The sequence below is a fragment of the Eleutherodactylus coqui genome, chromosome 1, assembly GCF_035609145.1.
Source record: "Eleutherodactylus coqui strain aEleCoq1 chromosome 1, aEleCoq1.hap1, whole genome shotgun sequence".
In the NCBI taxonomy this organism is placed as follows: domain Eukaryota; kingdom Metazoa; phylum Chordata; class Amphibia; order Anura; family Eleutherodactylidae; genus Eleutherodactylus; species Eleutherodactylus coqui.
Genome location: NC_089837.1, coordinates 40,594,320 through 40,622,244, shown reverse-complemented (window position 1 = coordinate 40,622,244; position 27,925 = coordinate 40,594,320). Strand labels below are relative to the sequence as shown.

General features: G+C 45.6%; 4 protein-coding genes across 4 annotated transcripts in view; all 4 read left to right on the top strand.

Annotated features, from left to right (window-relative positions):
- The window catches only part of LOC136615891 (gastrula zinc finger protein XlCGF57.1-like), a 112,535-nt gene that overhangs the window by 17,115 nt on the left and 67,495 nt on the right, over window positions 1-27,925 (top strand). The window lies entirely within an intron of this gene.
- The window catches only part of LOC136608187 (zinc finger protein OZF-like), an 83,685-nt gene that overhangs the window by 16,401 nt on the left and 39,359 nt on the right, over window positions 1-27,925 (top strand). The window lies entirely within an intron of this gene.
- LOC136615907 (oocyte zinc finger protein XlCOF7.1-like) lies at window positions 511-27,848 on the top strand. Its single transcript, XM_066594189.1, has 3 exons — window positions 511-1,417; window positions 14,156-14,273; window positions 25,951-27,848. The coding sequence occupies exons 1-3, from the start codon at window positions 539-541 to the stop codon at window positions 26,910-26,912; spliced, it is 1,959 nt and encodes a 652-aa protein (XP_066450286.1). The 5' UTR covers window positions 511-538; the 3' UTR covers window positions 26,913-27,848.
- Window positions 9,005-14,144, top strand: LOC136608542 (oocyte zinc finger protein XlCOF29-like). Its single transcript, XM_066589116.1, has 3 exons — window positions 9,005-9,081; window positions 12,999-13,130; window positions 13,887-14,144. The coding sequence occupies exons 2-3, from the start codon at window positions 13,023-13,025 to the stop codon at window positions 14,124-14,126; spliced, it is 348 nt and encodes a 115-aa protein (XP_066445213.1). The 5' UTR covers window positions 9,005-9,081; window positions 12,999-13,022; the 3' UTR covers window positions 14,127-14,144.

Below are 27,925 nucleotides of genomic sequence, written 5' to 3'. Positions count from 1 at the left end.
CTTCTTTTTTTCCGTTACTGCTTGCTTCAGGTTAGGTCCTCTGAAGGTGCTGCTCTGACGGAGCTCTCAGCTCAAGCATCCATCAGCCTCCGTCACCCGAAAGTTTATTATTTTTGATCTTATAGGGGGTGATTGAAAATATATATCCGTGTAGGGCAATTGAACTTGTGATCCTATGACATGAATTGTGTTTGTTGTCAGTGATGCATTTAATGATGTTGGCCAAGAATTATAAGGCTGGAAACACACATGCAGTTTTGGGGGGAATAGTTGATAGTTTTTTTTTGTTTTTTTTTAAGTGAAAGCTAGAACTGGATTAAAAGGAAATGGGAAATATAATAGGAGGATTTATACGTCTGCTTCTTCCTAATACTAATTCTGGCTTTGACTTGAAATACTATAACAAAAACTGCAGGTGTTTTTCCAGCCTAGTAAAAATTTGATATATTTGGCTACTTTTTGCAGCTGAAAATAAAATCACTAAATCCAAATTTTAATCCTAACAGAAAATCCCATTGAGGACTTTGATGGAAACTTCATGTCATCGCTAAATTATAAAGCAGAAGATGAAGATATTGTGCAGCACTCTCCAGGAGAAAACCTCATTACCGCTAATGTTCAGCCAGGATGTACCACTACAGATCTATCATATAATCCCCCTAATCACAAGGAACCTTCTCCTGATCGATCTCAGAATTTTGCTACAAGTACAGATCACAGAACTGGCACAGATGAGAAGCCATATTCATGTTCAGAATGTGGGAAATGTTTTTCAAAAAAATCAAATCTTGTTGCACATGGGAGAATTCATACAGGAGATATGCCATTTTCATGTGCAGAGTGTGGGAAGCGTTTTACATATAAAAGACTACTTGTTATACACGAGAGAATTCACACGGGAGAGAAACCATTTTCATGTGCAGAGTGTCAGAAATGTTTTACGCAGAAATCAGATCTTGTTAGACATCAAAGAATTCATACAGCAGAGAAGCCATTTTCATGTTCAGAATGTGGGAAATGTTTTAAGGATAGAACATATTTCCTTATGCATCAGAGCCTTCACACAGGAGAAGGGCAATATTCATGTTCAGTATGTGGGAAATTTTGTGGTCAGAAATCGAATCTTGTTAAACATCAGAGAATTCACACAGGGGAAAAACCATTTTCATGTACTAAATGTGGGAAATGTTTTAAGGATAGAACATATTTTCTAATGCATCAGAGCCTTCACACAGGAGAGGGGCGATATTTATGTTCAGTATGTGGGAAATGTTGGGGTCAGAAATCAGATCTTGTTAGACATCAGAGAACTCACACAGGGGAGAAGCCATATTCATGTTCAGAATGTGGGAAATGTTTTGCACGAAAAACAAGTCTTGTTATGCACCAGAAAAGTCACACAAGCGAGAAGGAATTTTAATGTTCAGAACACGGGAAATGTTCTACTACTCATGCAAAAAAATGGCGCTTATCACAGTGGTCACAAAGTGGAAGAGCCATTTTGATCTTTATGTGTAAACTGTTTTTAAAAGGAAATCAAATTTTCATAGAAAAAAAGTCAGCATTCCTAATTTTAAAATGGGCTAAATACTAAAGAGAAAAAGAAAAAAGAGCCACCTGTTACTTTCAATGCAGAGCAACTGGATTATCACCATGAACCTTGCTTCCTATCACTATTGGTGTAATATGCTACCACCCATCCACCCTAAGTACTACACTCAAAATAATTTCTCCCCTGAAAGTTGGCAGAAGTGCATAATACTTTCTCTGTGTGCTTGTAATGTTGATGTAAGCAAGTGATTACAATATCAGAGCAAAAGGAGAATTTATGGCAGAATACTGACCCCCCTTGAAAGGAGGCTCTAGTACCCTGTTGGGTTGCCTTTAGCCGGGATACAAGATATGGGGTGGGCATGGAGAAATACAGGTTCCATATGGTATTTTGCGGCATGTCAGTCCACATTTGCTGTAATTGAGCCTCTGGACTGTGCAATTATATAGGTTGTCGAAATTGGTGTCCCAGATGATCTCATACATGTTCTATTGGTGATAATTCTGGTGACTGGGCAGCCACGGAAATGTGACAATGCTGTGGAAGCATTACTGTGACGCCCTTCTGGAAAATGCCTCTTGGTAGTTGGCATGAGAGGAACACATGTGGCTGCAGGATGTCCTGAGCATGTCACTGAGATGTCATTGTCCCTCGTGCCACTAGGGGTGACTGACTCTCTTATATGTTATGGTCACTGAGACCATCACACCCGCATGGGGCAGTGACACCAGGCTTAGTATAATTTTCCCCCAGTGGACGATGTACTTAGTACATGAAGAGGGGTGCTCTTCATCATGTACTAAGTGCAGCTCCGTGCTCATTCACAGCAATGTATGACAGTTTTGGCATAAATCACACAAACATTTCTTGATTCGCAGCCACAATTCCTCCCAACAAGCCCCACCCCAGTTTCAAAAAAGTTGCAGGGCCGACATAGAGGACTGAAAAGTTGCAAAATTTGTGTAAGCGCCCCTTGCACATGCTTTTGTGACTTTTTTCTATTCCAGGAAACTGGTGTAAAACCTCTATAAATGTCCCCCAATCTTCACACTACCTAATCTGCCACAGTGGATTGGTAGAGTTTAGCCCCCTGCACACGGGCAGATTAGCATTATGAAATCCACAGCGGGCGTCCGCCTCCAGGTTCTGTGGCAAATACCATCCATAGCATGCTATGGATAAGTGATTCTTCATGTACACAAGCGGAAAAAAAAAAAAATGGGTTTCTGCTCGCCAAGGAAAAATCGCAGCATGCTCCATATTTGTACGGATTCTGCGCGGACGGCTTACATTGAAGTCAGTGGAAGCCGCCTGTCCCACGGCCCTTCCATAATTGACAATGTAGAAAGGCCGCAGACTCCGATGACGCAGAAAAAGCAGGAGCTTGAAAAAAAAAAATCTGTGCTGTGCATGTCTGACGGCGAGCCGCACGGACCATCCGCAGTACAGATGAAAGCAGTTACTTGTGCACGCCGCTGCTGCCAGGCCCGGATTCCGGTGTGGAAATCTGCGAGCTATCTGCATTGTTAATTGCGGAAGGGCCGTGAATAACGTGCGGACCATCTGCAGTACATTACTGTCAGAATGCGGAATCCAACACGCCCGTGTGCAAGCGGCCTTAGATTACCAAAACACTATACCTGCTCTGAGACCAACGCACAGTGTGCAGTAGGGGGCTAGGAAATTGGAACAGCCATCCTGAATGACTGAAAGCGGGATCCTGAACCAGAGGATAGTAGGGACAATGGCAGAGAACAGCAGCAGCAGGTGTTATACAACCTTTTGGTCCGGAGAATTACATTAAATATTCTTTGTATGTTTTTTATTTCCCATCATGCCTCTTCTTTTTGTAGCCTTCTATATTGTGATGTCAGCAGTAGATGTACTATTATCTGCAGAGACATGTTACATCAGAATACATTACCTTGCTGGTAACAATAAAGAAAGTCTTATTATCACCCCTGACTGTAAGGCGCTATTTCTAACCAATAAGGTCCCGCTGGGGGCTGTTTGTTTTCTCCACTACATCCTCCTAATTATAACAACCATTGGTTATTCAGCGCAGCGAGGCCGGCGCACCCATCCCAATCACTGGCCTATATGTCGGAGAGAAGCTCAGACCAGCATGCATCCCTGAGTGCATCTCCCATCATATCACTCATGCCCCTAAGGGGCGCTCCGTCTTTTATTTCTCATCCATTCCCATAACAAGCCTCTCTACCGCCCCTAAGATTGTCAGATTTGATTCTGTAAATGGATTGTACCAAGATTGCAAGTTATTAGAGATGAGCGAGCGTACTCAGAAAAGCACTACTCGCTCGAGTAATGTGCTTTATCCGAGTATCGCTGTGCTCGTCCCTGAAGATTGGGGTGCCGCTGCGGCTGACAGGTGAGTCGCAGCGGGGAGCAGGGGAGAGCGGGCGGGAGAGAAAGATCTCCCCTCCGTTCCTCCCCGCTCTCCCCTGCAGCTACCCGCTCCGTGCCGGCACTTGAATCTTTAGCCCCGAGCACAGCGATACTCGGATAAAGCAAATTACTCGAGCGAGTAGTGCTTTTCCGAGTACGCTCGCTCATCTCTACAAGTTATCCCTTATCCATAGAATGGGTGATGACTAGCTGATCGGTAGGGGTCTCATCACTGAGACACCCGCTGATCTCCAGAATGTCCTGTTCTGCCTGTCTCTGTGGGGGTCACTTCTCCCTCCGCAGTGATGTCAGCATGAAGGAAGCGCTGGCCGGGCATGTACCGTCAGTCCTCCATTCATTCCAGTGGAGCTGACGGAAATGCCTAACAGAGAGCCACTTGGGTATCTCCGCATCCCCACTGAAAGTGAATGAAGTGCTAATAACATAGTATGTTAGGCTGAAAAAAGACATATATCCATCATGTTCAGCCTATCCACCCCCACAATGTTGATCCAGAAGATGGCAAAAAACCCAATGGAGTAGAAACCAATTTCCCATATTTAAGGGGAAAAAAATCTTTCCCGAATCCAATCTGGCAATCTGAATAATCCCCGGACCCCCCGACGCTTCTGAAGTAATCTGAGATATAACATGTAATATTCTAACGCTCAAGAAAGGCGACCAGGCCCCTCTTGTATGTTAGTGAGTTTTGCCATCACCATATTCTCAGGCAAAAAGTTCCATAGCTTCACTACACTAACAGTAAAGAACCCCCTTCTACATTGGTGTAGAAACCTTCTTTCCTCTAGGTATAGAGAGCGTCCCCTTGTTACAGTCCTGGGTATATATAGATGATGGGAGAGATCTCTGTATTGTCCCCTGATATATTTATACATAGTCATTAGGTCATCCCTCAGATGTCTTTTTTTTCTAATGTAAATAACCCTGTGGATATCCTTTCTGGGTATTGTAGTCCACCCATTCCTTTTCTTACTTTAGCTGCCAGCCTTTGTACCCGCTCAAGCTCTGATATGTCCTTGAGTAGCGGTGCCCAAAACTGTCCACAATATTCCATGTGTGGTCTGACCAGGGACTTGTAAAGAGGAAGAACAATGTTCTCATCATGCGCCTCTAGACCTCTTCTGATGCACCCCATGATCCTATTTACCTCGGCAGCAGCTGCCCGACACTGGCTGCTCCAGTTAAGCTTACAGTTAACTAAAATCCCCAAGTCCTTTTCCAGGTCTGTGTTACGCAGTGTTTTCCCATTTAGGCCTCATTCACACGAGTGTGTGAAAAAAATGTGCTCCTCGCTTATGTGGAAAACGCATGAACGGGCAAAGTTTCATATGGGCAGTGCATGAAACTTTACCTGTTCACTGGAGCAGCTGCTCCACGAAGGTCCCCTAATCCCTGAACACTGTGACAGCACTGTCAGTGTTCAGTGATGATGCGACTCCCCACGGATGAAAGAATCCTCTGTCACAGCTGTGTCAGAGGAGCATGATGCTTTCCAATTGCTTTCAATGGGACCGGTGTTGCTCACTGTCACAGTGTTCAGTGATGAGGGGATTCCCAGTGGGGATTAACAGAGTTTCTATTAACTCCTGCTTCCATAGGAGTCAATGAAAACTCAGGAAAAACACGCACCTATGTCCTATCTTTTATAAAATTTTAAAATTTAGAATCATTTGAAAATTCAGAACTTGACTTGTAAGAATGTTGCTAACCACTAGGTGGTGCTGCATCCCCTTTCATGAGCAGGTTGAAGGAAAGATAAGACACATTGTAAAAGTGTTACATTCCTGAGCTCAGTGGACTGATCAAGTATTTATGTCTCAGCTCAGTTTAAGTTTTGAGTCCAAAACAGTCTCACATTTCTGTGTATAAACATTTGTATTTCAATCAAGAGGGCTGTCCTGTCTGCATTTGTGTATTATATATATGTGCCCCATCCAAACCAGTTTCATTTTAGCCCGAGGAAGGATTCATAGAAGATCTGAAAGCTTGCTGTAACATCATGTATTTTTGTTAGTCATTAAAAGGTATCATATCTACAAGATGACTTGGTTTCTCTCACTGGGAACAATCACACTTTGCTCTACTGGCTGACACCTTACCAGACCACCTTGTTTTATCTTTTATAGGTGCTCGCCGTTTTGTGCTTCAAATTCCGCGCATATAACCGCTTCTATAGGATCTCATTGGCATTATGAACACGCAAAACCCACACTCGTGTGAACGAGGCTTTAGTGTGTAATGGTGACATGTATTTCCTCTGCTCGTGCAGAATCACACATTTATCAGGGTTACACCTCATCTGCCACTTTTCTGCCCTTCAAATCCATTCGCACCGGCGTTGTTCTCTCTTGTGGTTTACTTTACGTAGTTTTGTATCATCTGCAAATATGGATCTTTTACTGCACAATCCGTCTACCAGGTCCTTAATTTATTTTAAAAAAATTGGGCCCCAAATCGACCCCCAGGTACTAATAACTTTGAGCCTCCTATTCTGCCCCCCTGTGGTACCCTCACTAGTAAGAGTGACACCTCCTATACTGCCCCCTGTGGTACCACACTAGTAACGGTGACCCCTCCTATACTGCCCCCTGTGGTACTCCACTAGTAACTGTGACCCTCCTATACTGCCCCCTGTGGTACCACACTAGTAAGAGTGACCCTATGCTGCCCCCTGTGGTACCCCACTAGTAAGAGTGACCCTTCCTATTACTGCCCCCTGTGGTACCACACTAGTAACGGTGACCCCTCCTATACTGCCCCCTGTGGTACCCCACTAGTAAGAGTGACCCATCCTCTACTGCCCCCCTGTGGTACCACACTAGTAACTGTGACCCCTCCTATACTGCCCCCTGTGGTACTCCACTAGTAACTGTGACCCTCCTATACTGCCCCCTATGATACCACACTAGTAACGGTGACCCCTCCTATACTGCCCCCTGTGGTACCCCACTAGTAAGAGTGACCCATCCTCTACTGCCCCCTGTGGTACCACACTAGTAACGGTGACCCCTCCTATACTGCCCCCTGTGGTACCACACTAGTAACGGTGACCCCTCCTATACTGCCCCCTGTGGTACCACACTAGTAACGGTGACCCCTCCTATACTGCCCCCTATGGTACTCCACTAGTAATGGTGACCCTCCTATACTGCCCCCTGTGGTACCCTACAACATCCAGTGACTCCCTGGTCCAGTCTAGACCTTCCCTCCTGGTAGAGGCTGCTCAGGTTGGTGTGACAGCAGCGATCTCCCATAAACCGGCTGATGCGGAGTTATCCGGCTATTTTCCTTGTTACTGTGTTTCTCCAAAAATAACACCTACCGCAATAATAAGCCCTACCCTAATTTTCAGGGTGGAGGCTCAGGGAAAGTCTTGAAATAAGCCCTAGCACCATTACGTGAAAAAAAAAAAAAAAGCAATACCCACCTAGCTGCCGGCGTCCCTCCCGCTGGGCTCCCTGACTCTGTGGCAGGTGTCCGTGTAATCCTCAATGCTGACAGAGGATTTTTTGCTTGGTAACGGGGCTTTAAATACACAAGTGCTGTGATTGGATTGGGCACCAGCCAATCAGAGCCTTTCAGTGATGTCATTCACCGGCTGTGAATGATCGAGCGCCGGCTCTGATTGGCTGGCGCTTGATCCAATCACAGCGCTTGTATGCTGGAGGCATGGTATTCAAAGCTCCGTTACCAACCAGAGAATCCTCTGTCAGTGCTGAGGATTACACGGCAGTCTACCGCAGCGCCGGGAAGACCAGCGGGAAGGACCGGGAAGACCAGCGGGAAGGACCGGGACGCCGCTTTCCCCCGAAAATAATCCACTGTGCCTCTTTTGGAGCAAAAAATAATATAAGACAGTGTCTCTTGGAAACCCTTCATTTTACCCACAATAGTAAGAGTAAGGCCCCCTGTCCACGGCCGGGGCGGAATATCACTAGCGATATTCCGATGAGGGGGGGGGGGGGCAGACAGGTCTCCGAGATGAGCCGATTGGCTCACTGCGGCAATTGCAGCATGCCATGATTTAAATCCCGCTAATTGCCATGATTCTCCACCTGTGGACGCCGCTGCTGCACCTTCCATGGCAACCCTCTTGCCCGCGGGCTGTCTCACACAGCTGCCTGCCGGTCTCTCTCTTTTGCGCGTGAGACCGTAGCAGGTGTGTAATGCCATGTATGTGCGTGCCACCAATCCCCAGCACTATCTTGGCATGCATGCAGGCGTAATACGTGCCAATAAGGAAGATGGAACAATATCTCTGCAGCGCCACCTATTGGAAGGCCGCATTCCTGCAAGGCAATGTCAGCCTCTTTATAACAATGACGGCCAAGACACAACATGCTGTGATTTTTTTCGCACATGTAAACCGCAGCTGTGAGCGGCCCAATACAAATCACTGGGCTGTCAGCACCGTGCGCCGTACAATAACATCCCCCCGTGTGCGACGGCCGGCAGCTCCCACGGGCACTTTCTGACTACTTTATAAACCCGGGATTTCCTCTCCAGGCCGCTCACACGGGGCGGAAGAGGCCGCACCACAAGCCACGGTAAAAACCTGCAGTCAGAGCGGTAGATTTGGTGTGGAATTGCGCAGCCGGGGATTTGGCGGCGTCCTGCAGTGTAATTCCGCCCCGTGTGAAAGGTCACTAATATGTATTTATGGCAGAGAATTCAGGCGCCGTCCAATCAGCCGACTATCACTAACCACTCTCATCTCTCCGCCTCACAGCTATTTATCCTCCTCACTGCTGAGCTCCGCCCCCTACTGATCACATGACAGTGACATCATCACAGGTCCTTCAGCCACCAATTCTCACTGCTGAGCTCCACCCCCTCATATGCTCATCACATGACATTTCCTTCAGCCACCACTTCTCCTCCTCACTACTGAGCTCCGCCCTTATATACTGATCACATGACGGTGACATCTTCACAGGTCCTTCAGCCACCACCTGTCCTCACTGCTGAGCTCCGCCCCTACTGATCACATGACAGTGACATCATCACAGGTCCTATTGCAGTGTAGCACACACAGAGCAGGTTGTGGTCGCTGCTGTTCTCTTTGTTATCAGCCAGCATTCTTCAGAGACTTGTATATAGAGGTAAGAGGCGGCGGAGGGTCTTGTGGGGAGGTCAGACACGGTCCATGTGGTTATTACTACAGGGGTGCGGGGGAGGGTATCCTCCAGTGGAGGGGGGGATGTATATGAGAGCGCTCACACAGGGGTGCGGGGGAGGTTATCCTCCAGTGGAGGGGGGGATGTATATGAGAGCGCTCACACAGGGGTGGAAGGAGAAGGTTGGATTGTAGGGGAGGACAGGGCTCTCGACTTCAGGCGTCCTACCTCCTCCAGCCACTGGTGTGCGCCGCAGCCGACCTCATTCATTTGTCAAGATAGAGCCCACGCTGCCACCAGCAATGTCTCCGGGAGCCAATCCCCAGCTAGGGGCGTTACCTAAGCGTACTGCCCCGCCAACCCACCTCTCCACCCATATTTCAGGTGGAGACATATTAAACTAATACAGCAGAGTTTAACCCCTTAACACCACGGGACGTAAGGTTACATCATGGCAGCGGGGTACTTAACGCAACATGAGCTTACGAAAGCTTACGTCATGTAGATGGAGTGGGATCGGAAGTGAGCCCGCACCATCAGGCAACGGGAGCCGGCTGTTACCAATAGAGGGCCTCCCGCTGCAACAGTGGCGGTGCCTCAGCCCAGCGACCCCCGTTGTTAACCCTTACATGCCATGATCTATGTAGATTGCGGCCTGTAAAGGGTTCACAGAGGGAGCGCACTCCCTCTGTGACATCATCAGACCCCGACAAAATGATCACGGAGCACCGATGGGTTGCCATGGCAACAGGATGCGATACTGGCGCCCAGCTTTGCCAATGATCACCATAGCAAGCGATAAGGCATTGCCATATAGAAGTCCTTGAATGCCTTATCATAGAGGCTATGGTTAAGGTGCCCTTCAGGGGTATAAACAATGTAAATGATACAATAGTGTAAAGAAAAGTAACAAAAAAACACGTTTTTAAATAATTTCCCCCTTTTTGTATAAAAAAAAAAAATTAAATATTTAAGAAAAACCTGACGTGTGGTATCATTGTGTCCGTAACGGCCTGGACTATAATTTCCGGCGTGCTCGCGCCGCACATGTCTTCTGCGCATGCGCAGACCAGCTCTCCGGCGCGAGCATGCCGGAGCGGCTCCATTGAACACAGCAGAAGACCGCACAGCGCAAGCGCGTCTAAATGGAAGGAGAAGACAGCGTTAGACGGCACCATGGAGACGAGGATGCCAGCAACGGAGCAGGTAAGTGAATAACTTCTGTATGGCTCATATTTAATGCACGATGTACATTACAAAGTGCATTAATATGGCCATACGGAAGTGTATAACCCCACTTGCTGCCGCGGGACAACCCCTTTAACTATTTCTGACATAACCTAGAACTATGTTTTGGATCCTCGTCTTGCTGTAATATGAACCTCTGACCAACCAACTATCACAATGCTGGGCTAGCTCTTTGTCCAGTGTGCCAGTCTGCAAATTGCCAACTCTGGATCCATTAAAAGACCCCAGACCATCACGCTTCTTCCATATTTGACATTTGGTGTCACATACTCGGGAACCAACCTTTCCCATACTTGACTTGACTTACCAAAGATGTCCAAGTTTGATTCATCAGTCCATAGGACCTTCTTCCAGCCTTCGGTAGTCCACTGAAGCTCCTGCTTGGCCCAGGCATGTGTTTTTTTTTTTGCAATCTTAGCAGTGGCTTTCTTACTGATACTTTATCTCTCAAACCTGTGGATAGAAGTCTCCTCTTCACAATTAAAATGGAAATTTGTATAATTTCTGCTGCATGAAACTGTACTTGAGGATTTTGTGCTGTGAGGCGCCGATCACACAAACTGTTGACTCTCAAAAGCTTGTCATCTGATTTTTGTAGTGGCCTTCTGTCTGGCAGACATCATCTTGTCAGTTTCCAAGTGCCTTTTGATGGAAAAGGAAACTGCACTGACTGCCACCTTGGCTATCTTGGCAATTTCCCTGTAGGACAGACCTACACTTCTTAGGGTTATAATTGTCTGTCTGTTGTCCTTGGTTAATTACCTTTATCTTGCCAACATGATAGCAATGTGCTCCGTCCTGAAGAGCACAACTGTCCAAAACCTGCCCTAGAGGGTGTTGTAATGAAGTCTGTTCCAACACTGGTTATATAGAATCAGAAGGTTTGAAAGTAATCTACAAAACTTGAGACACCTGTAAGAATAGTTTACATCTAATTTCAAACCATAATTTGCTTTCTGTGTTGCAGAGCAGCTGCCCTTCATGTGTTCCCTTAAAAAAGCCATTTAGTGAAAATCATTGTTGTGTTTCAGGTTAAGGGTGCGTTCACACGAACGTATATCGGCTCGGTTTTCACGCTGAGCCGATATACGTTGTCTCTCTCTGCAGGGGGGGGGGGGGGGAGGATGGAAGAGCCAGAGGCAGTAACTGAGCTCCCGCCCCCTCTCTGCCTCCTCTCCACCCCTCTGCACTATTTGCAATGAGAGGAGGCGGGATGGGGCGGAGCTAAGGTCCGGTAATTAGCCCCACCCCACCCCGCCTCTCCCCATTGCAAATAGTGCAGAGGGGCGGAGAGGAGGCAGAGAGGGGGCGGGAGCTCAGTTCCTGCTCCTGGCTCTTCCATCCTCCCCCCTGCAGATGAGGACGACATATATTGGCTTGGCATGAAAACCGAGCCGATATACGTTTGTGGGAATGCAGCCTAAAATATAAGATTTTTATATTTTCACTACTGAACCATTTCATGGTATTTGCTGGACTTGAGCTGCTAATTTCATAAGGAACAGGAAAAATTAAGGGGTTCTAAGGCTAGTTTCGCACAGCCGAGCGCAATGTCAGTCCGTGAATTTCAGCCGCATCAGAGGATCGGTCATTATTTCCCATTGTTTTCAATGGAAACCTTCCATCGCTCTTACGCATTGCCACACCGCAAAGGAGAAAAAAATCGCTCATGTTCATCATTCAAAAGAATTGGGTTCATATTTGTGCGTCTCGCAACGCACAAATCTCGTGTGATATATATTTTTGGCCGTGTGAAAGCAGCCTAAAATGTTTGACCAGTAGTGAAGTAATATAGTATCTCCAGCATTTAGACAACATTGTTTCTCAGACACACAGCAGAAAGGAGGAAGAGGGAGGTTCAGGGCTGAAGAAGAAAACCAGCCGACGATTCATTAAGGAGATTTCATAGGGTGTAACTTTAATTTCTAAGCAAGTGACTCGACAGCCAGAACCCCTGGAGGTCAGACAGCAGATGAGAGATGGAGCAGGGGGGTAACAGGGGAAACAGAATGCTGGCTGGACTACCGGCTCAGACTTGGTGAAGAGGAAATCCAACAGTGTTGCTGCTGCTGTTTCACATTGGTGATCCGAGCTGCTGGAGCGCCGAGAAGAGGAAGGAAAAACTATAGTGACTGTAGCACTCCAGCGGTAAAGGATGAAACTGAATGGGAGCCGGCGGTAACCTAGATAACCATGATACTACAGATAGGAGGAATCACAGACTAAAGTGGAGGAAGTGGCAGAAGGTAGACGTCAATAGGAGCAGATGGCAACTAGACTAATTTTGTTTTGTGTAAGATAGGCGTGCTGAGTTTCTTTATATACTAAATATCCATAGAATATGCCATAGATGATAATGTGATGTAAATTTTTCTGCATCCACTTTACGTGCAGACCAGGGGTCCGCAGCAGTTACATCCAGGAGGACATTGAATGAAGAGGTGGCCACACGTACAGCTCTCTGTTCACATCTATGGGAGTTATGGAAAAAGCTTGGGCAGCAACCTAGATATTTATGGCAAATCCATTGACTCTATATAGTGAAAGTTCTGAAATACCGTTTCTTTCAGTGCTCAATAAGTGAGGGTCTGTGTTTCACACAGGATGAGGTTTCCAGTAGGATTTAGAGACTCTCTTTTATTTATTTTTTTAAGGTCCAGTACTAGATCCCATCCAAAATGGTCCTTCTCCTGAATGATCCACCAAGGATGAGCAAGGATGGGAATGAAGTTGCCAAAAGAATATTAAACCTCTCCTTAGAGATCATCTGCCTGCTGACCGGAGAGGTAAGCTATTCATATTTATTGTATTATATAACAAGTCAAACTAAGAGAAGAGAAAATACATTATTGAAATATAAGCCCTACCTCGAAAATAAGCTGTAGCTGAAGAAAAAAAAAAGCATACATCACCTCTCCTGCGCTGTCCGAGGCACCACCGCAGCTTCTCCCCGGGTTCAATCACAGCCATTCATCGAGCATTGGCTGTGGTTGGCTAAGCGTCAGCCAATCTCAGCCAGCGCTTCCAGGCGGCGGGGAGTTTTCAATCCCGGCCAGAAGATGAAGAAGAGAAACAGTGCCGGGACCCGGGAAGAAGCTGCGTCGTCGTCGGAAAGTGCTTCTAAGGTGATGTATGTGTTTGGTTTTTTATTTTTTGTTTTCTGCAGCTAGGGTTTAGATTTGGCTTTGACAGTAGGATTTCCTACTGTTAAAGTTGCACCGCAAGAAAATCACATTTTTATGCTATGCGATGCAACAAAGAGGAAGGCTCCATAGCTAAACATGGGCTACAAAATCTCACAAGTCGCGGGCATATCTCTGGACCTGCGAGGTTTTTGTGTTGCGTTGTTGCATGCTACAAAACATTGCCTGTGTGAAGGAACCCATAGGACAGCATGGGCTTCACATACATGCGATTTGTAGCAACGTAACAAAATCATGCGACTTTGTTGCCCGTGTGAAGGAGGCCTTAAATTCACTTACTTTTGATTTTCCAACCACATCCACTGGAAATTTGTCTTTCAGTAAAATAATATTTTACAGGATTACACAATAGTGAAGAAGACATCGGGTGACGGTACGACTCCCAACAGCCATCTCCATGAGTCAGGAGGATGGAGCAGGAGCCAGACCCCCATCACAGAGGCTCCTCCTCACTTACCGATACATGAGCAGAAGATCCTAGAACTCACCAACAAGATCACTGAGCTGCTGACTGGAGAGGTGACACTGCTGGGAATGCTGGGTAATTATACAGTAACAGCACTAGAGGAGTCTGGGTAATGACGGTATCATTGTGTTGTCAGGTTTCTATAAGGTGTCAGGATGTCGCTGTCTATTTCTCCATGGAGGAGTGGGGGTATTTAGAAGGACACAAGGATCTGTACAAGGATGTCAAGATGGAGGATCACCAGCCTCTGATATCACAGGGTAAGAAGAGTCCTATAAGATATAGTATGTTTTCCACTATTTTATACTTTTTTTTTTTTTCAGTGTCTTGTTGCCTGATATTGTCTTGAGGCCCTGATACCATCTTGTGCAGTGCTTTTCCATGTCAGCAGTATGACATTTAATTTAGGATCTTACCAATTTAGGCTCTTTCATATTACTTTAGACCCCTATATTTGCTATATATGTCAAACATATTCATATGGCTCCATCAGCTTATGGATGCCAAAGATGCGACAGCAGGGAATACAGGTGCGGTACGTGTAATATCACTTAACTGAGGACTTTCACTGACCCCATGTTGAGTCCCATTTTTATTTTTTAACTTCAGCACAATTCGTGGGGTCCATTGTTTAGAATAGATGAATAAATGGATTTGGGGAAAAGAACTGGCGACAATACAAATTGGTTTGGTGAATAATAAACTCCAATTCATCTGTAATAAAAGTAGAGGAGAAAAAAATCCAAGGGTGTAAAATCTTCCATATTTTATGCCGAATGTGACAGTAAATTCAGAGATGTTCGGGAAACATTCTTCCGTAGTTACTCCGTAAATTCTGGACAGGGAACGGTCCTTGTGTTTCGGGTACTTCAGCAATTGGTTGCATTGGATCTCGGCTGAGAGCGGGCACTGAAATGGTGTGAAGGAAAGCTGAATGCAGCTTCTAGTGCAGAAGAACAGATTCTGTGTGGGAACCCGCAGCCGCCGGGAATCAAAAGCATCTTGAATCTCCTTCTGGTGGGCAGGGTGTTAGTAGTACAGGCTTCTGTTGCTTGGTGAATGTCTGCAGAACCCTTCTGAGGAGGTACGTCAGCCAATGTTGTTGGGGAAGGTTGTGTTCGGCTCCAGTGATTTTTTTTTTTTCCTCCAACAAGTTGTTAGAATTTTCGTCTGTTTTCCACTCAAACTACTCATAACAAATAAATTGAGCAGAGCAAGATGAGATGAATACGGAGTGTGAGGCGAGGGTATCGTGCTGTTTTTCATCAAAAATTGCTTAGCGCTGTGTGGGCAAACGGGCAGTTGCTTCCATCATGGCAGCGCACCTGCCCCAACAGTGTTGAGCAATTTTTAACAAAATTTAGCAGGATACCACTGCCTCACCCATCAGAAGGCTTCTGGGTGCCATGCCAACCAAATGGAACCCCGCAATCACGTCGCAGCAGACTATTCAGGACTCCCGAACAACAATTGGGGCATTTAAATGCTGCTGTCAGATTAGACAGCAGCATTTGGAGGGTTAACGGTCACAATCAGCGTTCGCAGATGGTATGGGGGCGGGATCGGTTCACCATCCTACTCCATATAAATCTCGCACAACCAGGTTGTAAATGTATGTCCTATGTTGTAAAGGGGTTCATCACAGATTTTATGAGGGCATAAGAAATATCATTTGTCAGCAGCATGCCTCCTCATATATACACTGGATGAGCTGCCGACAGTAATATACATTTCTGAGAGGAAGGGGTTAACGAATAATCATTCATCCAAATCCCTCACGACAAAACGGCTCGATAAACTGGGTGAGAGTGGGCCCTGCGGAGTGTAAGCTCTCTCACTCTTCGCGGATGACTTGCTTGTGTTCCTCTCATGCCCCCCCGGGGCTACAACAAGAATGTTGGGAATTTTGAAGGGTTAGTGAGTTTCAAGTTAATTTAACAAAATCAGAGATTTCAAATATGACTTTGCCAGAGGCCGAGACGACTTCCCTGGAGAGGGAGTCCCCATTTCGTTGGCAGAGATCCTCTATGACATACCTTGGGATTCACCTGCCTTCAGACCCTGGCCAGGCGTTTTCGCTTAATTTTAAACCCTTCCTGGCTGATTATCCCCAGGTTGTGGCGCACCACGACTGCTCCCTCTAGAGCGACATGGGTGGAAACCCTGAATGCCCTCGAGATGTGAGAAAATGAGGGCTGATGACGAAAACTCTTTCTCCGAGTTCTGTGCCGTTTGGCAGCCTTTGGTGCAGATTCAAACCTCAGAGAGATTGTGAAGCTGCATAAGTAGGGGGAGCATACGACCTTTAATGATTGTACTCCCTCAGGTTAAGAAGAGTTAGATGTAGATACTCTTCACCCCTTCTTATTTGCTCCCCTCTTCCCTCTTCCCCTTCCCCGTCTGTTCTATATACCAAGGGTTGTTTTGGTGTAGTTAACTGTTTTTTTTGTAACAGCACTTATTTTCTACAAATCAGCGGTATTTATTTCTGTTCTCCAGGCCCGGACCAGTCCTGGTGGATGTGTACTAAATTGTATGGCTTATATGCTTACTATATACTGTACATACTTGTATCAGATTTGTATAGCACCAATGTATTCCGCAGCGCTTTCAAAGCACTGGGGACACAACCAATACAATTACATGTTGTTTTTGGAAACAGACAGCGTGGGGGGGATACAGGAGGTACAGGGGCAGGAGATGAGGCACGGGGGAACACAAACTGTACGAGGATTCTAAATGGTATTCAGTTATTGGGAAACAAAATGGGGAGGGGTGATAATGAGGTACAGGGGCAGAAAATGTTTACAATAGGCAAGTGTGAGGAGCCATAGGGAGGGGCAGGGGGCATGTTGGGGATTAGAGCAGGAGATTTGGTATGCCTTCATGAAGAGGTGCATTTTTAAGGCGCGTCTGAAGTTCCATGCGTCGGGGATTGTCTGGATGTTTTTGGGTAATGCGTTCCAGAGGATCGGTGCTGCTCTAGAGAGGTCCTATAGATGAGCATGTGAGGATATTAGAGGGGCGTTTAATATAAATGTGTTAGCTGATTGGAGTGTACAGGCTGGGTGGTGTACGGGCAGGAGGGTGGTGATGTACAGTAGCATGGCCCATGGAGTGCTCTGTGGGTTTGATAAGTTTAAATGTAGTTCTGTGATGGATGGGCAGCCAGTGCAGCAACTGGCATAGTGCAGAGATGTCTGAGAAGTGGCTGATGGGAAGAGAAGTCTAGCTACCGCATTTAGTATGGGTTGGAGAGTCTGGTACGGGGAAGGGCGATGAGCAGCAAGTTGCAGTAGTCAAGTTGAGAATGGATGAGGGCGACAATGAGTGTCTTTAGTGGGTCTGTGGTGAGAAAGCTGGATTTTAGCAATATTTATGAGCTGTAAGTGCAATGTTGGGACAGAGATTGGATGTGGGGTGTGAAGGAGAGGTCAGAATCCAATGTAACCCTGAGACAGTAGGCATGCTATATGGGGGTTATTATGGTGCCAGGTACTGTTATGGAGATGTTGGGGGAAGGTTGGCTGCAAGGCGGAAAGATGAGAAGATCAGTTTTTGAGAGGTTAAAGGGGTTGTCCCGCGGCAGCAAGTGGGTCTATACACTTCTGTATGGCCATATTAATGCACTTTGTAATGTACATTGTGCATTAATTATGAGCCATACAGAAGTTATCAGAAGTTTTATACTTACCTGCTCCGTTGCTGGCGTCCTCGTCTCCATGGTGCCGACTAATTTTCGGCCTCTGATGGCCAAATTAGCCGCGCTTGCGCAGTCCGGGTCTTCTGCTTTCTTCTATGGAGCCTCTCGTGCAGGATGCCGGCTCCGTGTAGCTCCGCCCCGTCACGTGCCGATTCCAGCCAATCAGGAGGCTGGAATCGGCAATGGACCGCACAGAAGAGCTGCGGTCCACGGAGGAAGAGGATCCCGGCGGCCATCTTCACCGGTAAGTATAGAAGTCACCGGAGCGCGGGGATTAAGGTAAGCGCTCCGGTAAGCTTTCTTTAGGTCCCTGCATCGGGGTTGTCTCGCGCCGAACGGGGGGGGGGGGGGGGGGGGTTGAAAAAAAAAAAAAACCCGTTTCGGCGCGGGACAACCCCTTTAAGTTTAAGAAAAAGGGAGGGCATGGTATTAGAGACAGCGGACAGAGAGTCGGTGATATTTTGGAGTAATGGTGCTGAGATGTTGCGGTGTGTAGCTGGGTGTCATCATCGAAGAGATGATTTTGGAGGCCAAATTTGTGGATGGTTTGTCCGATTGTTGCTGGGTAGATGGAGAAGAAGATGGGACCAAAGAATGACCCCTGGGGGACCCCAACAGCGACAGGAAGTGGAGAGGAGATGCTGAAAGAGAGATAAGAGGAAAACCAGGAAATAGGAGTAGGGAATAGTCGCCACACGACTTGGCCGTCATAAAGGTAATTTAATAGTTTAGCTATTATTTTTATTTTCAGCAGAGTGGATATGGTGGAGTGTTTCAAGGAGGAGGGGAAAATTGCCAGTGGTTAGGGAGAGGATGAAGATGGTGGTGAGGTGGGTAATGACAGCTGGAGAAAGGGATCGGAGGAGGTGTGAGGGAAGAGTGCCGCTAGCCCAGATGGTGGGGTGAGCAGCGGAAAGACTGGAGACTTCTTCTTCTGTCATTGGTTCTATACTAGAACGTGAGTGAGTGATGGAAGCAGTGCTGAGGAGACAGCGATCAGGGCTAGCCATGCAGTTTTCAGAGATTTCTTTTTGGATGTTTTTTGGGGTTTTTTTTCTTTGAAATGGGCCGCTAGTTCTCCAGCACTGAGATCCATCATGGGGGCCTGTTCTTTGAGGCTGAGGAGGCAGTGGAATGTGTCGAAAAGTTATTTTGGGGTTGTGTGATAGTGAGGAGATGAGGGAGGTGAAGTAAATTTGTTTGCCATGGTGGAGAGCGAGATTGTAGGTCTAAGTGTATATTTAAAGTGGAGTAACATCGTTCGGGGGATTTAAATGGTTAACGGTTAAATCCCCAACGTCTACTTTATTGGTCAGACTTATAGCAGTAGTCGCCATATATTTTAGAAGGTTTTGGTTATGTGTTATACTACATGTGTCCCTACTATCTATTCGGACAGTTCTAACTGTACTAACCCCTCCCACTACTCCACCCCCATTTCCATTACTTAGTCCCAGGTCACTGTCTATATTGTCTTCCCCCCCCTCCCCCTATCTATCTTGCTGCCCTTCCTACCAATTCCTAGTTTAAACACTCCTCCAACCTTCTAGCCATCTTCTCACCCTGCATAGCTGCACCTTCGATATTGACATGCAGCCCATCTCTATGGTAGAGCCTGTAGCAAACAGCAGAGTCCGTCCCGTTCCCCATAATCCGAAACCCTCCTTCCTGCACTAACTCTGGAGCCACATGATTCATTCAATGTCAACTAGCCTGAGTTGGGGGAGGCTCCCTGCTCGACCACCCTTAGTTTTGTTCACATTTTTACAGAATGTTCATACACCTCTTGTATTAAGTTCTGCAAAGTTTCAGCTTGGTGTATTGCCTGGTTGAGGCACTAGGATCATTTGCATAAAAGTCATTCTTGCCTCGCAGAGGTCGTTTATAAAAACAATATCCAGGTTTGTGGTGCCGCAGTTTTTGATCAAAGCAAGATAGCTCGTTGACACTTGGTGCACTCAACTTTTTGGGTAGAATAAGAATATTTAAAGTCAGGGTTTGGTGCTAATAAGGCCCAAAGTGGCTTGTAAATGTTGTTGAGACAAAACTCTCCACAAGTTTAGGACCCTAGAACATATTAACAGCTTAACTAAGCTGGAATTTGGCCATTTTTCTTGCATACTTACTATTTTATTCCCCACTGCAATTGGTTAAAAAAAAATCACTTCTGCAAATTTTACAATTTAATTTAGAACACATGTAACTCAAGAAGGACACTTCAAATTTTATTTTACTTTGTGACTTTTTAGAAAGAGCAGTTTTTAATCTATTTATGTAGTTTCATGTTGGTGTCTTTCCACAAATAACACTACGAGGTACAGTAGTATACTGTCTAACCCATTGCCTTTTCGAGAATTGACAAAGGACAGAGAGCTCCACTACGAGGGAAGCCGAGACCCATCAACCCTTCAGAGAAACCCGAGCGGGACATTAACAAGAATCAAATCCTAATCAATGTCCCACCCAACGCTCAAACGATCAACAGCCCTGCAACTCCTCTCTCTATCTACGCCAGTGGCTCCAGATCTGTAGAGCATTGTTGTGAGCGCCCTTTGACCTCCTAGATGGCTCTACTAAATTATAGGAAAGATCCACCCTTTCCTTCCATTGCACCAATGACGGAGGTACCTTTTGAAGCCATAGAAGGGTAATGAGGGCCTTTGCCGCGTCTATCAGAAAGGCAACTAGCCTGTGTTTTAAAAGGTGGAAGAGTGCAGAGGGCCTCCAAAAAAAATAATTTCAGGTATAATTGATAAATTCGGGGAGAATTTCCGCAGCCCCTCCTCAACGTCATGCCAAAAGGGTGCCAAAACCGGGCACTCCCACCAAATATGTAAATGGCAAGACAAAAAGAGAAAAACTCCTCAGCGCTCACACCAATGTAATGCATACAGGTATAGGTGAAAACGGATGAAACTTACTCGGTGGAGGCGCCTATAGCCCAGGCGCCTCCCAATCCAGGATTAGCTTGTGTACACTTGAAAAAGGCCTCCAGGCCGAAACGCGTTGTGTACCTTGATTGCACGTAATAAAAGTTGTGAAAACATCTCTGCTGCTGCTGGCTTTCATCCCCGTGCGACAAGCTAATCCTGGATTGGGAGGCGCCTGGGCTATAGGCGCCTCCACCGAGTAAGTTTCATCCGTTTTCACCTATACCTGTATGCATTACATTGGTGTGAGCGCTGAGGAGTTTTTCTCTTTTTGTCTTGCCATTTTATTGTCTCCTTCACTCTGTGAATGGAGTATCCTCTGGCTGCCGTTTCATCAGTGATATGAGATTTCTTTGGAGCACCTATACATTCCTGGCTATATCTGAGAAGATTGACCTCCTACTATAGAATATTCCGCAGGACCACCACAGTGTTGACATCTCCGCAGTGAGCGCTCTTCCATACACATTCAAATATGTAAATAAGAGCCTGTTCCTGCATCACACCTCCAGCACCTGCCATGAGAGGCCAGATTATAATCACAGAGCCACTGCGGTGTCTTGTACCATCTCACCAGAAGTTTGTAGTGGCTTTCTTGTGACAGAATGCAAGTGAAAAGTCCAAAGGCCGTTTTGAAGATAAGTTTAGTATCTTCCACTGAAAGAGAAATGTGCAGCTCCTTCTCCCTAGAGGTGAGAAAGGCAGGTTTAGAAAGTACCGGAGGAGAAATAAAACTGTGAGTAAACGCAGTTTTCCTGAATGTGAGTTTACCGTCCCTTACTGCTCTCTCAAAGGGAGACACGGGTCTAGTTGATTTTATAAAGCTAAAAAAAATCCCCAAACATTTTGACCACAAGGGCTGACTGCAAAAAAGAAAAGGCCTAATTGGGTAGAAGGGTTTGTAATGCATTCAGTGGAGTCTTATGAGCTAAGGCTTGTAGATCATCAATGGTTCTATCTGCACATTTCCTCCAGAGACTAACTGTGCATGGGTCTAAAGGGAAATCCAGGAGTCTATATAATGCTTGCAGTGAGGTGACCAGGTAAGGTCTGGGTGCTAAAACCTCCCTCAAACCATCCCAGGTCTCACAGGGACCCCGAAGCAAGGGGTTGAAACCCCCGGATCTGTAACTAACTTTTTTTTTTGAGGAAACCAGAGATCCTCTAAAAGAGTATTACCATATGATCTCTTGGCTAACAGATGTAGAAGGTGGTCCCTAATAGGACTAACCAGCTCCATCCAATAGCTAAGTTGAGAAGCTAAATAAAAATCATGAACGCAAGGCAAATCAATTCCACCCTCCGAACCTCTCTTTATTATTAGACTGTAGGCCAGTCTCGTCCTCCTCTGTCTCCAAACATATCCTAGAAAGGCCAAGCGAAGAGCTTTAAAGAAACTTACAGGGAGATGAATGGGAAGCATACGAATCTTATACAGGATTATGGGGAGAACATAGGACTTCATTATGTTTTCCTACCAAACCACGATCTGAAGGGTAAGTCGTATGAACGCAGGAGATTCTTCACCTTAAAGGGGTTGTCCTGCGCCGAAACGTTTTAGTTTTTTTTCAATAGCCCGCCCCGTTCGGCGCGAGACAAACCCGATGCAGGGGTTTAAAAAAAAAACTGATAGTACTTACCCGAATCCCCGTGCTCCGGTGACTTCTTACTTACCTTGCGAAGATGGCCGCTGGGATCTTCACCCTCGGTGGACCGCAGGTCTTCTGTGCGGTCCATTGCCGATTCCAGCCTCCTGATTGGCTGGAATCGGCACACGTGACGGGGCGGGGCTACGAGGAGCAGCTCTCTGGCACGAGTGGCCCTATTCAGAAGGGAGAAGACCGGACTGCGCAAGCGCGTCTAATCGGACGATTAGACGCTGAAAATTAGACGACACCATGGAGACGGGGACGCCAGCAACGGAACAGGTAAGTGAATAACTTCTGTATGGCTCATAATTAATGCACGATGTATATTACAAAGTGCATTAATATGGCCATACAGAAGTGTATACCCCAACTTTGTTTCGCGGGACAACCCCTTTAACTATAAGGGGCATAAAATTAGCTGAATACAAATCTTTTTTGTTCTTTTAGTTAATTTAATGCCCAGAAAGTCAATAGCTGTCTCAGACTAGGAGAAGGGGGCGTTAGTTTTCAAGGCTCTACAGCGGACCAAGGGTATGGATATATTTAAGACTGTACATTTGGCAAAATTAATTTTAAAATTGGATAATCCCCCAAACTCCTCCAGAAGGGAAATGAGTCTAGGCAGGCCCCTCAGCGTCTATTACCCAAAACACAATCTCATCCACTAAAGCAGCTGTGGTGAGCTCCCGTTTACCTAAGTTCAGCCCCTGGATGTTAGGATCCAGTCTGACACTCTGGAGGAGGGGTTCATGTGCAATAATTAAAAGAATGAGGGAGAGTGGGCAACCCTGACGTGTACCATTTCTAATATCAAATGATAGAGATAGAGTATCATTAATTTTAAGTCTGGCGTATGGCTCAGCGTACAAAGAGATAATGGCAGAGACAAACATGGGAGGGATATTGAAATGTAACACGACTGTTTGCATATATAGCGAATCCACCCTGTCGAAAGCCTTTTCGGCATCTGTACCTACTAACGCCAAAGGGATGCAATGAGGTTGGGCGTAACTGACCACATGCAGTAACCGAAGACAGTTGTCCCTGCCCCTCCTCCCCCTCACAAAACCCGCCTGTTCACAGTTTACCAGGTTGGGGATGGGCTCCTCCAATCTTTTAGTGAGAAGTTTGCCCAAACTTAACATCGAAATTAATGAGGGAAATGGGCCTACAACTGCCACACATCTCCGGGTCTTTGTTTTCTTTCTGAATCAGCGTAATGTGAGCTTCCTGAGCCTGTTTTTGGAGAGCTTTTCCCTGAAGTAGAGAGTTGAAGAGTTCTGTTAAACGAAGCACTATGGAAGATCAGAAAGACTTATAATATATTAACAGGAGGCCATCAGGGCCCAGGCTTTTTCCCAGGAGGCATGAGTCCAACATTATCTCCACCTCTGCGTCCTATACCAGAGCTGTGAGAGCAGTTCTCTCATCCAGTCGGGGGAGGTGCAAGCCTTTAAGACAGGAGTCTATCTGATCCCCAAGGGGCAATTGAACCCTAAGGTTATACAAATGGTAATAGAATTTTTGGAATTCCTTAGCAATGTCAGGGGTTGACGTAACCGAGGTTCCTGTTTGAGTTTTAATGGATTTAAGGAAGTTTTTTTTGCGTGAGCCTTCTTTATTAACTTGCTCCCTTGGTTGCCTTGCGCGTAAACTACCTGCTTGAGATGCTTTTTGTTAAATTTGGATTCCAGGCAAAGCCTTAATTCCCTTCGTAGCGCAGTTAATTTTTCCAGTTTGCCTTTACTTTGAGAGAGTTTTGCGAAACATTTCCACATTCAAACATTTTTAAAATCTGGATCTACCCCTCAGGAGTGAAGGATAAATTGGATGGATAAATTTAACTGCACACACAGCTTGGTCTGACGAGCACGATCTAGGACCTCCATAACATGAGAGTTAATTGAACATGAGTGTTCCTACTTGTGGAGAAAGAATTCAACATTAAGCATAACATTAAACTTAGGAACAAGAACTAAACAGGGCTCCAGAGGGGGCAAAAGAGCTTCCCCTCCGGTGCAGGGCAGAAAGCCAGCCGGGCAATGATCTTTTTCAGTCCACCAAGGCCGTATCCAACCAACTAAAGAGGCCAGCCCCTCAAGATATTAGTAACATTTATTCCCTCAACACAACTTGAAGTCACCACAATGAGTGACTTAAAAGGCAATAAGCAGAAAGCAGCCAAAGAATCAAATATCTACTCCCAGAGCAGCCTCTCTATTCTTTTTATTCTTGCCTTTCGGCAAATTGGAGTTTCCTGCCAGGTGCCAGGCCTCCAGGGTTACCAGTCTGGAAAATTTAGGAAACTCTGGGAGTAGGAGCCAGCAGAGGAGCTCAATCGGTTCCAGATTTAGATGTTGCCAGCACTCCTGTAGATCCTCCGGACAGCGGCAATTTATTCTCTAACCCCTGTGGGTGATTCCCAGGCCAAAGGGAAACAGCCAGGTGTATTTAATGTCATTGGCCATCTGCTCCCAGTAAACTGACACAAATATATCATTAGCCACCTTAGATAGTGAATCCACAGCCCAGGACTCTGGCAGCTGTTTAAAACATACATTACAATGTATATTCCGGTTTTCTAAGACCTCTTGCCTAATCAGGGCTCTACTCAGATGGTCATGTTGGTCTTTTATCACCTGGGCCATTTCAAGAGAGTGAGAGGTGATGGGGGTTGAGGAGGACTCCAGCTCCCCGACCCGGCACCCCATGTGCTTGATATCATCTTTAATCTCTGCCAAGTCGGATATCACAGGGTGTAGGGCTTTCATTATGGTCTCCTTCATAAACCCCTTGGAGATATACTCCCTGTTCTTCCCATCAGAAAAGGCCTCCTCCTCACTATTAGAGATAGCAGGCTCTAGGCACGGTGCCATCTTGGATGCAGCATGCGGTGACCAAGCGCTCTGTTCCTTCAGGCCCCGCTGCATGTCGGCTTATCCCTTGTTTGATCGTGGGGTCCCCAGCTGTTCCGCTCCTCTCTTCCTTCCGCTTTTTCTTATTTTCCACAACTGCTTGCTTCAGGTTAGGTCCTCTGAAGGTGCCGCTCTGACGGAGGTCTCAGCTCAAGCATTCATCAGGCTCCGTTATTTTTGATCTAATAAGGGGTGAAAATTTGCAGAACAGGATAAAAAGTGTTTCATTTATTGTATAGGTTTCTATAGATGCAATGATGGCAAATGCGGGTTTTTTTTATTTAAAAAAAAATAAGAGGAGAGCATGTGCAAAAGTTTTTGTTTTTTTTTTACTGTTTTAACTATATGTATATATTATATAATTTTTTTTTATATATTTTATATATATCAGTGTAGGGCAATTGAACTTGTGATCCTATGACATGAATTGTGTTTGTTATCACTGATGCATTTAATGGTGTTGGCTAAGAATTATAAGGCTGGAAACGCATGTGGTTTTGGGGGTAATTTTTGATAGTGTTTTTTTTTTCTAGTGAAAGCTAGAAATGGATTAAAAGGAAACGGAAAATATAAAAGGAGGATTTAAACGTCTGCCTCTTCCTAAGTCTAATTCTGACTTTGACTTAAAATACTATAGCAAAAACTGCAGGTGTTTTTCCAGCCTAGTAAGAATTTTATATATTTGGCTACTTTTTACAGCTGAAAAAAAAATCACTAAATCAAAATTTTAATCCTAACAGAAAATCCCATTGAGGACTTTGGTGGAAACTTCATGTCATCGCTAAAGTGTAAAGCAGAAGATGAAGATATTGTGCAGCACTCTCCAGGAGAAAACCTCATTACCGCTAATGTTCAGCCAGGATGTACCACTACAGATCTATCATATAATCCGCCTGATCAGGAGAAACTTTCTGATCGATATCAGAATTTTACTACAAATACAGGTCTCGGCGAAAGTGACAGTTTTCAGTGTGGAAGCTCAGGTCTATTTACATACAAAAGAACTTACACAGATGAAAAGTCTTATTCCTGTTCAGAATGTGGGAAATGCTTTGCAAAAAAATCAAATCTTGTTGCACATGAGAGAATTCACACAGGAGATATGCCATTTTCATGTGCAGAGTGTGGGAAGGGTTTTACATATAAAAGACATCTTGTTATACACGAGAGAATTCACACGGGAGAGAAACCATTTTCATGTGCAGAGTGTCGGAAATGTTTTACACAGAAATCAGTTCTTGTTAGACATCAGAGAATTCATACAGCAGAGAAGCCATTTTCATGTTCAGAATGTGGGAAATGTTTTAAGGATAGAACATATTTTCTTATGCATCAGAGCCTCCACACAGGAGAGGGGCAATATTCATGTTCAGTATGTGGGAAATGTTGTGGTCAGAAATCGAATCTTGTTAAACATCAGAGAATTCACACAGGGGAGAAGCCATTTTCATGTTCAGAATGTGGCAAATGTTTTATTGATAGAACACGTCTTCTTAGACATCAGCGCTTTCACACAGAAGGGAGGAAATATTCATGTTCAGTATGTGGGAAATGTTGTGGTCAGAAATCAGATCTTGTTAGACATCAGAGAATTCACACAGGGGAGAAGCCATATTCATGTTCAGAATGTGGGAAATGTTTTGCACAAAAAACAAGTCTGGTTATGCACCAGAAAAGTCACACAAGGGAGAAGGAATTTTAATGTTCAGAACACGGGAAATGTTCTACTACTAAGTATAGATATCACAAAGTGGAGGAGCCATTTGGATGTTCTTTATGTGTAAACTGTTTTAAAGGAAATCAAATTTTCATAGAAAAAAAGTTAATATTCCTAATTTTAAAATGGACTAAATACTAAAGAGAAAAATAAAACGAAAAGAAAAGCCACCTCTTTCACTGTAGAGAAACTGGATTATCACCATGAACCTTGCTTCCTCTTACTATTGGTGTAATATGCTACCAACCCACCATCCTAAGTACACTCATTGTCAAAAATAATCCCTCCCCTGAAAGTTGTCAGAAGGGAATTGATATAAGTAAGTGATTACAATACTGGAGCAAAAGGAGAATTTATGGCAGAACACTGACCCCTTGAAGGGAAGCTCTAGTACCCTGTTGGATTGCCTCTAGCTTGGATACAAGGTGAGATACGGGGGGGCATGGAGGCTCTAGTATCCTGTTGTACCGTCTCTAGCTCGGATACAAGAGGAATGCAGGTTTCATATGGTATTCTGCAGCAGGTCAGTCCACATTTTGCTGTAATTAAAGGGGTTGTCTCGCGGCAAAAGCGTTTTATTTTTATTTTTTTTAAATGGACCCCTGCATTCTGCCCTGTGAAAAAGAAAGCATGTGTTAGTTTTTAACAAGCACATTGCACTTACCTGCATCAGCGTTCTGCAGCTTCTTCTTTTCTTCTTTTAAAGATGGCGCCGCTGGTCTTCTCCCACGGTGCACCGCGGGTCTTCCCATGGTGCACCGTGGAGTTTCTTCTTCTGTCTTCCGCGTTCCACTGCCGATACAGCCACCTCATTGGCTGATCGGCACCACGTGACGGAGGCGGAGCTACGATGACGACGCGGTGACCAGCTCTCCGGCACGAGCGGCCCCATTCACCAGGCAGAAGACCGCACAGCGCAAGTGCGTCTAAAAAAAGCAAGAAGCCAGCGAAATTAGACGGCACCATGGAGACGAGGACGCTAGCAACGGAGCAGGTAA

Excerpts from the sequence above, each read along its gene's own strand:
- LOC136615907 (XM_066594189.1), top strand. The coding sequence starts at position 539 with ATGTCATCGCTAAATTATAAAGCAGAAGATGAAGATATTGTGCAGCAC. Across the intron at positions 1,418-14,155 it reads ACACAAGCGAGAAGGAATTT|ATAAGGTGTCAGGATGTCGC; the intron begins TAATGTTCAGAA and ends TGTCAGGTTTCT. Across the intron at positions 14,274-25,950 it reads CCAGCCTCTGATATCACAGG|AAAATCCCATTGAGGACTTT; the intron begins GTAAGAAGAGTC and ends TAATCCTAACAG.
- LOC136608542 (XM_066589116.1), top strand. The coding sequence starts at position 13,023 with ATGGTCCTTCTCCTGAATGATCCACCAAGGATGAGCAAGGATGGGAAT. Across the intron at positions 13,131-13,886 it reads TCTGCCTGCTGACCGGAGAG|GATTACACAATAGTGAAGAA; the intron begins GTAAGCTATTCA and ends AATATTTTACAG.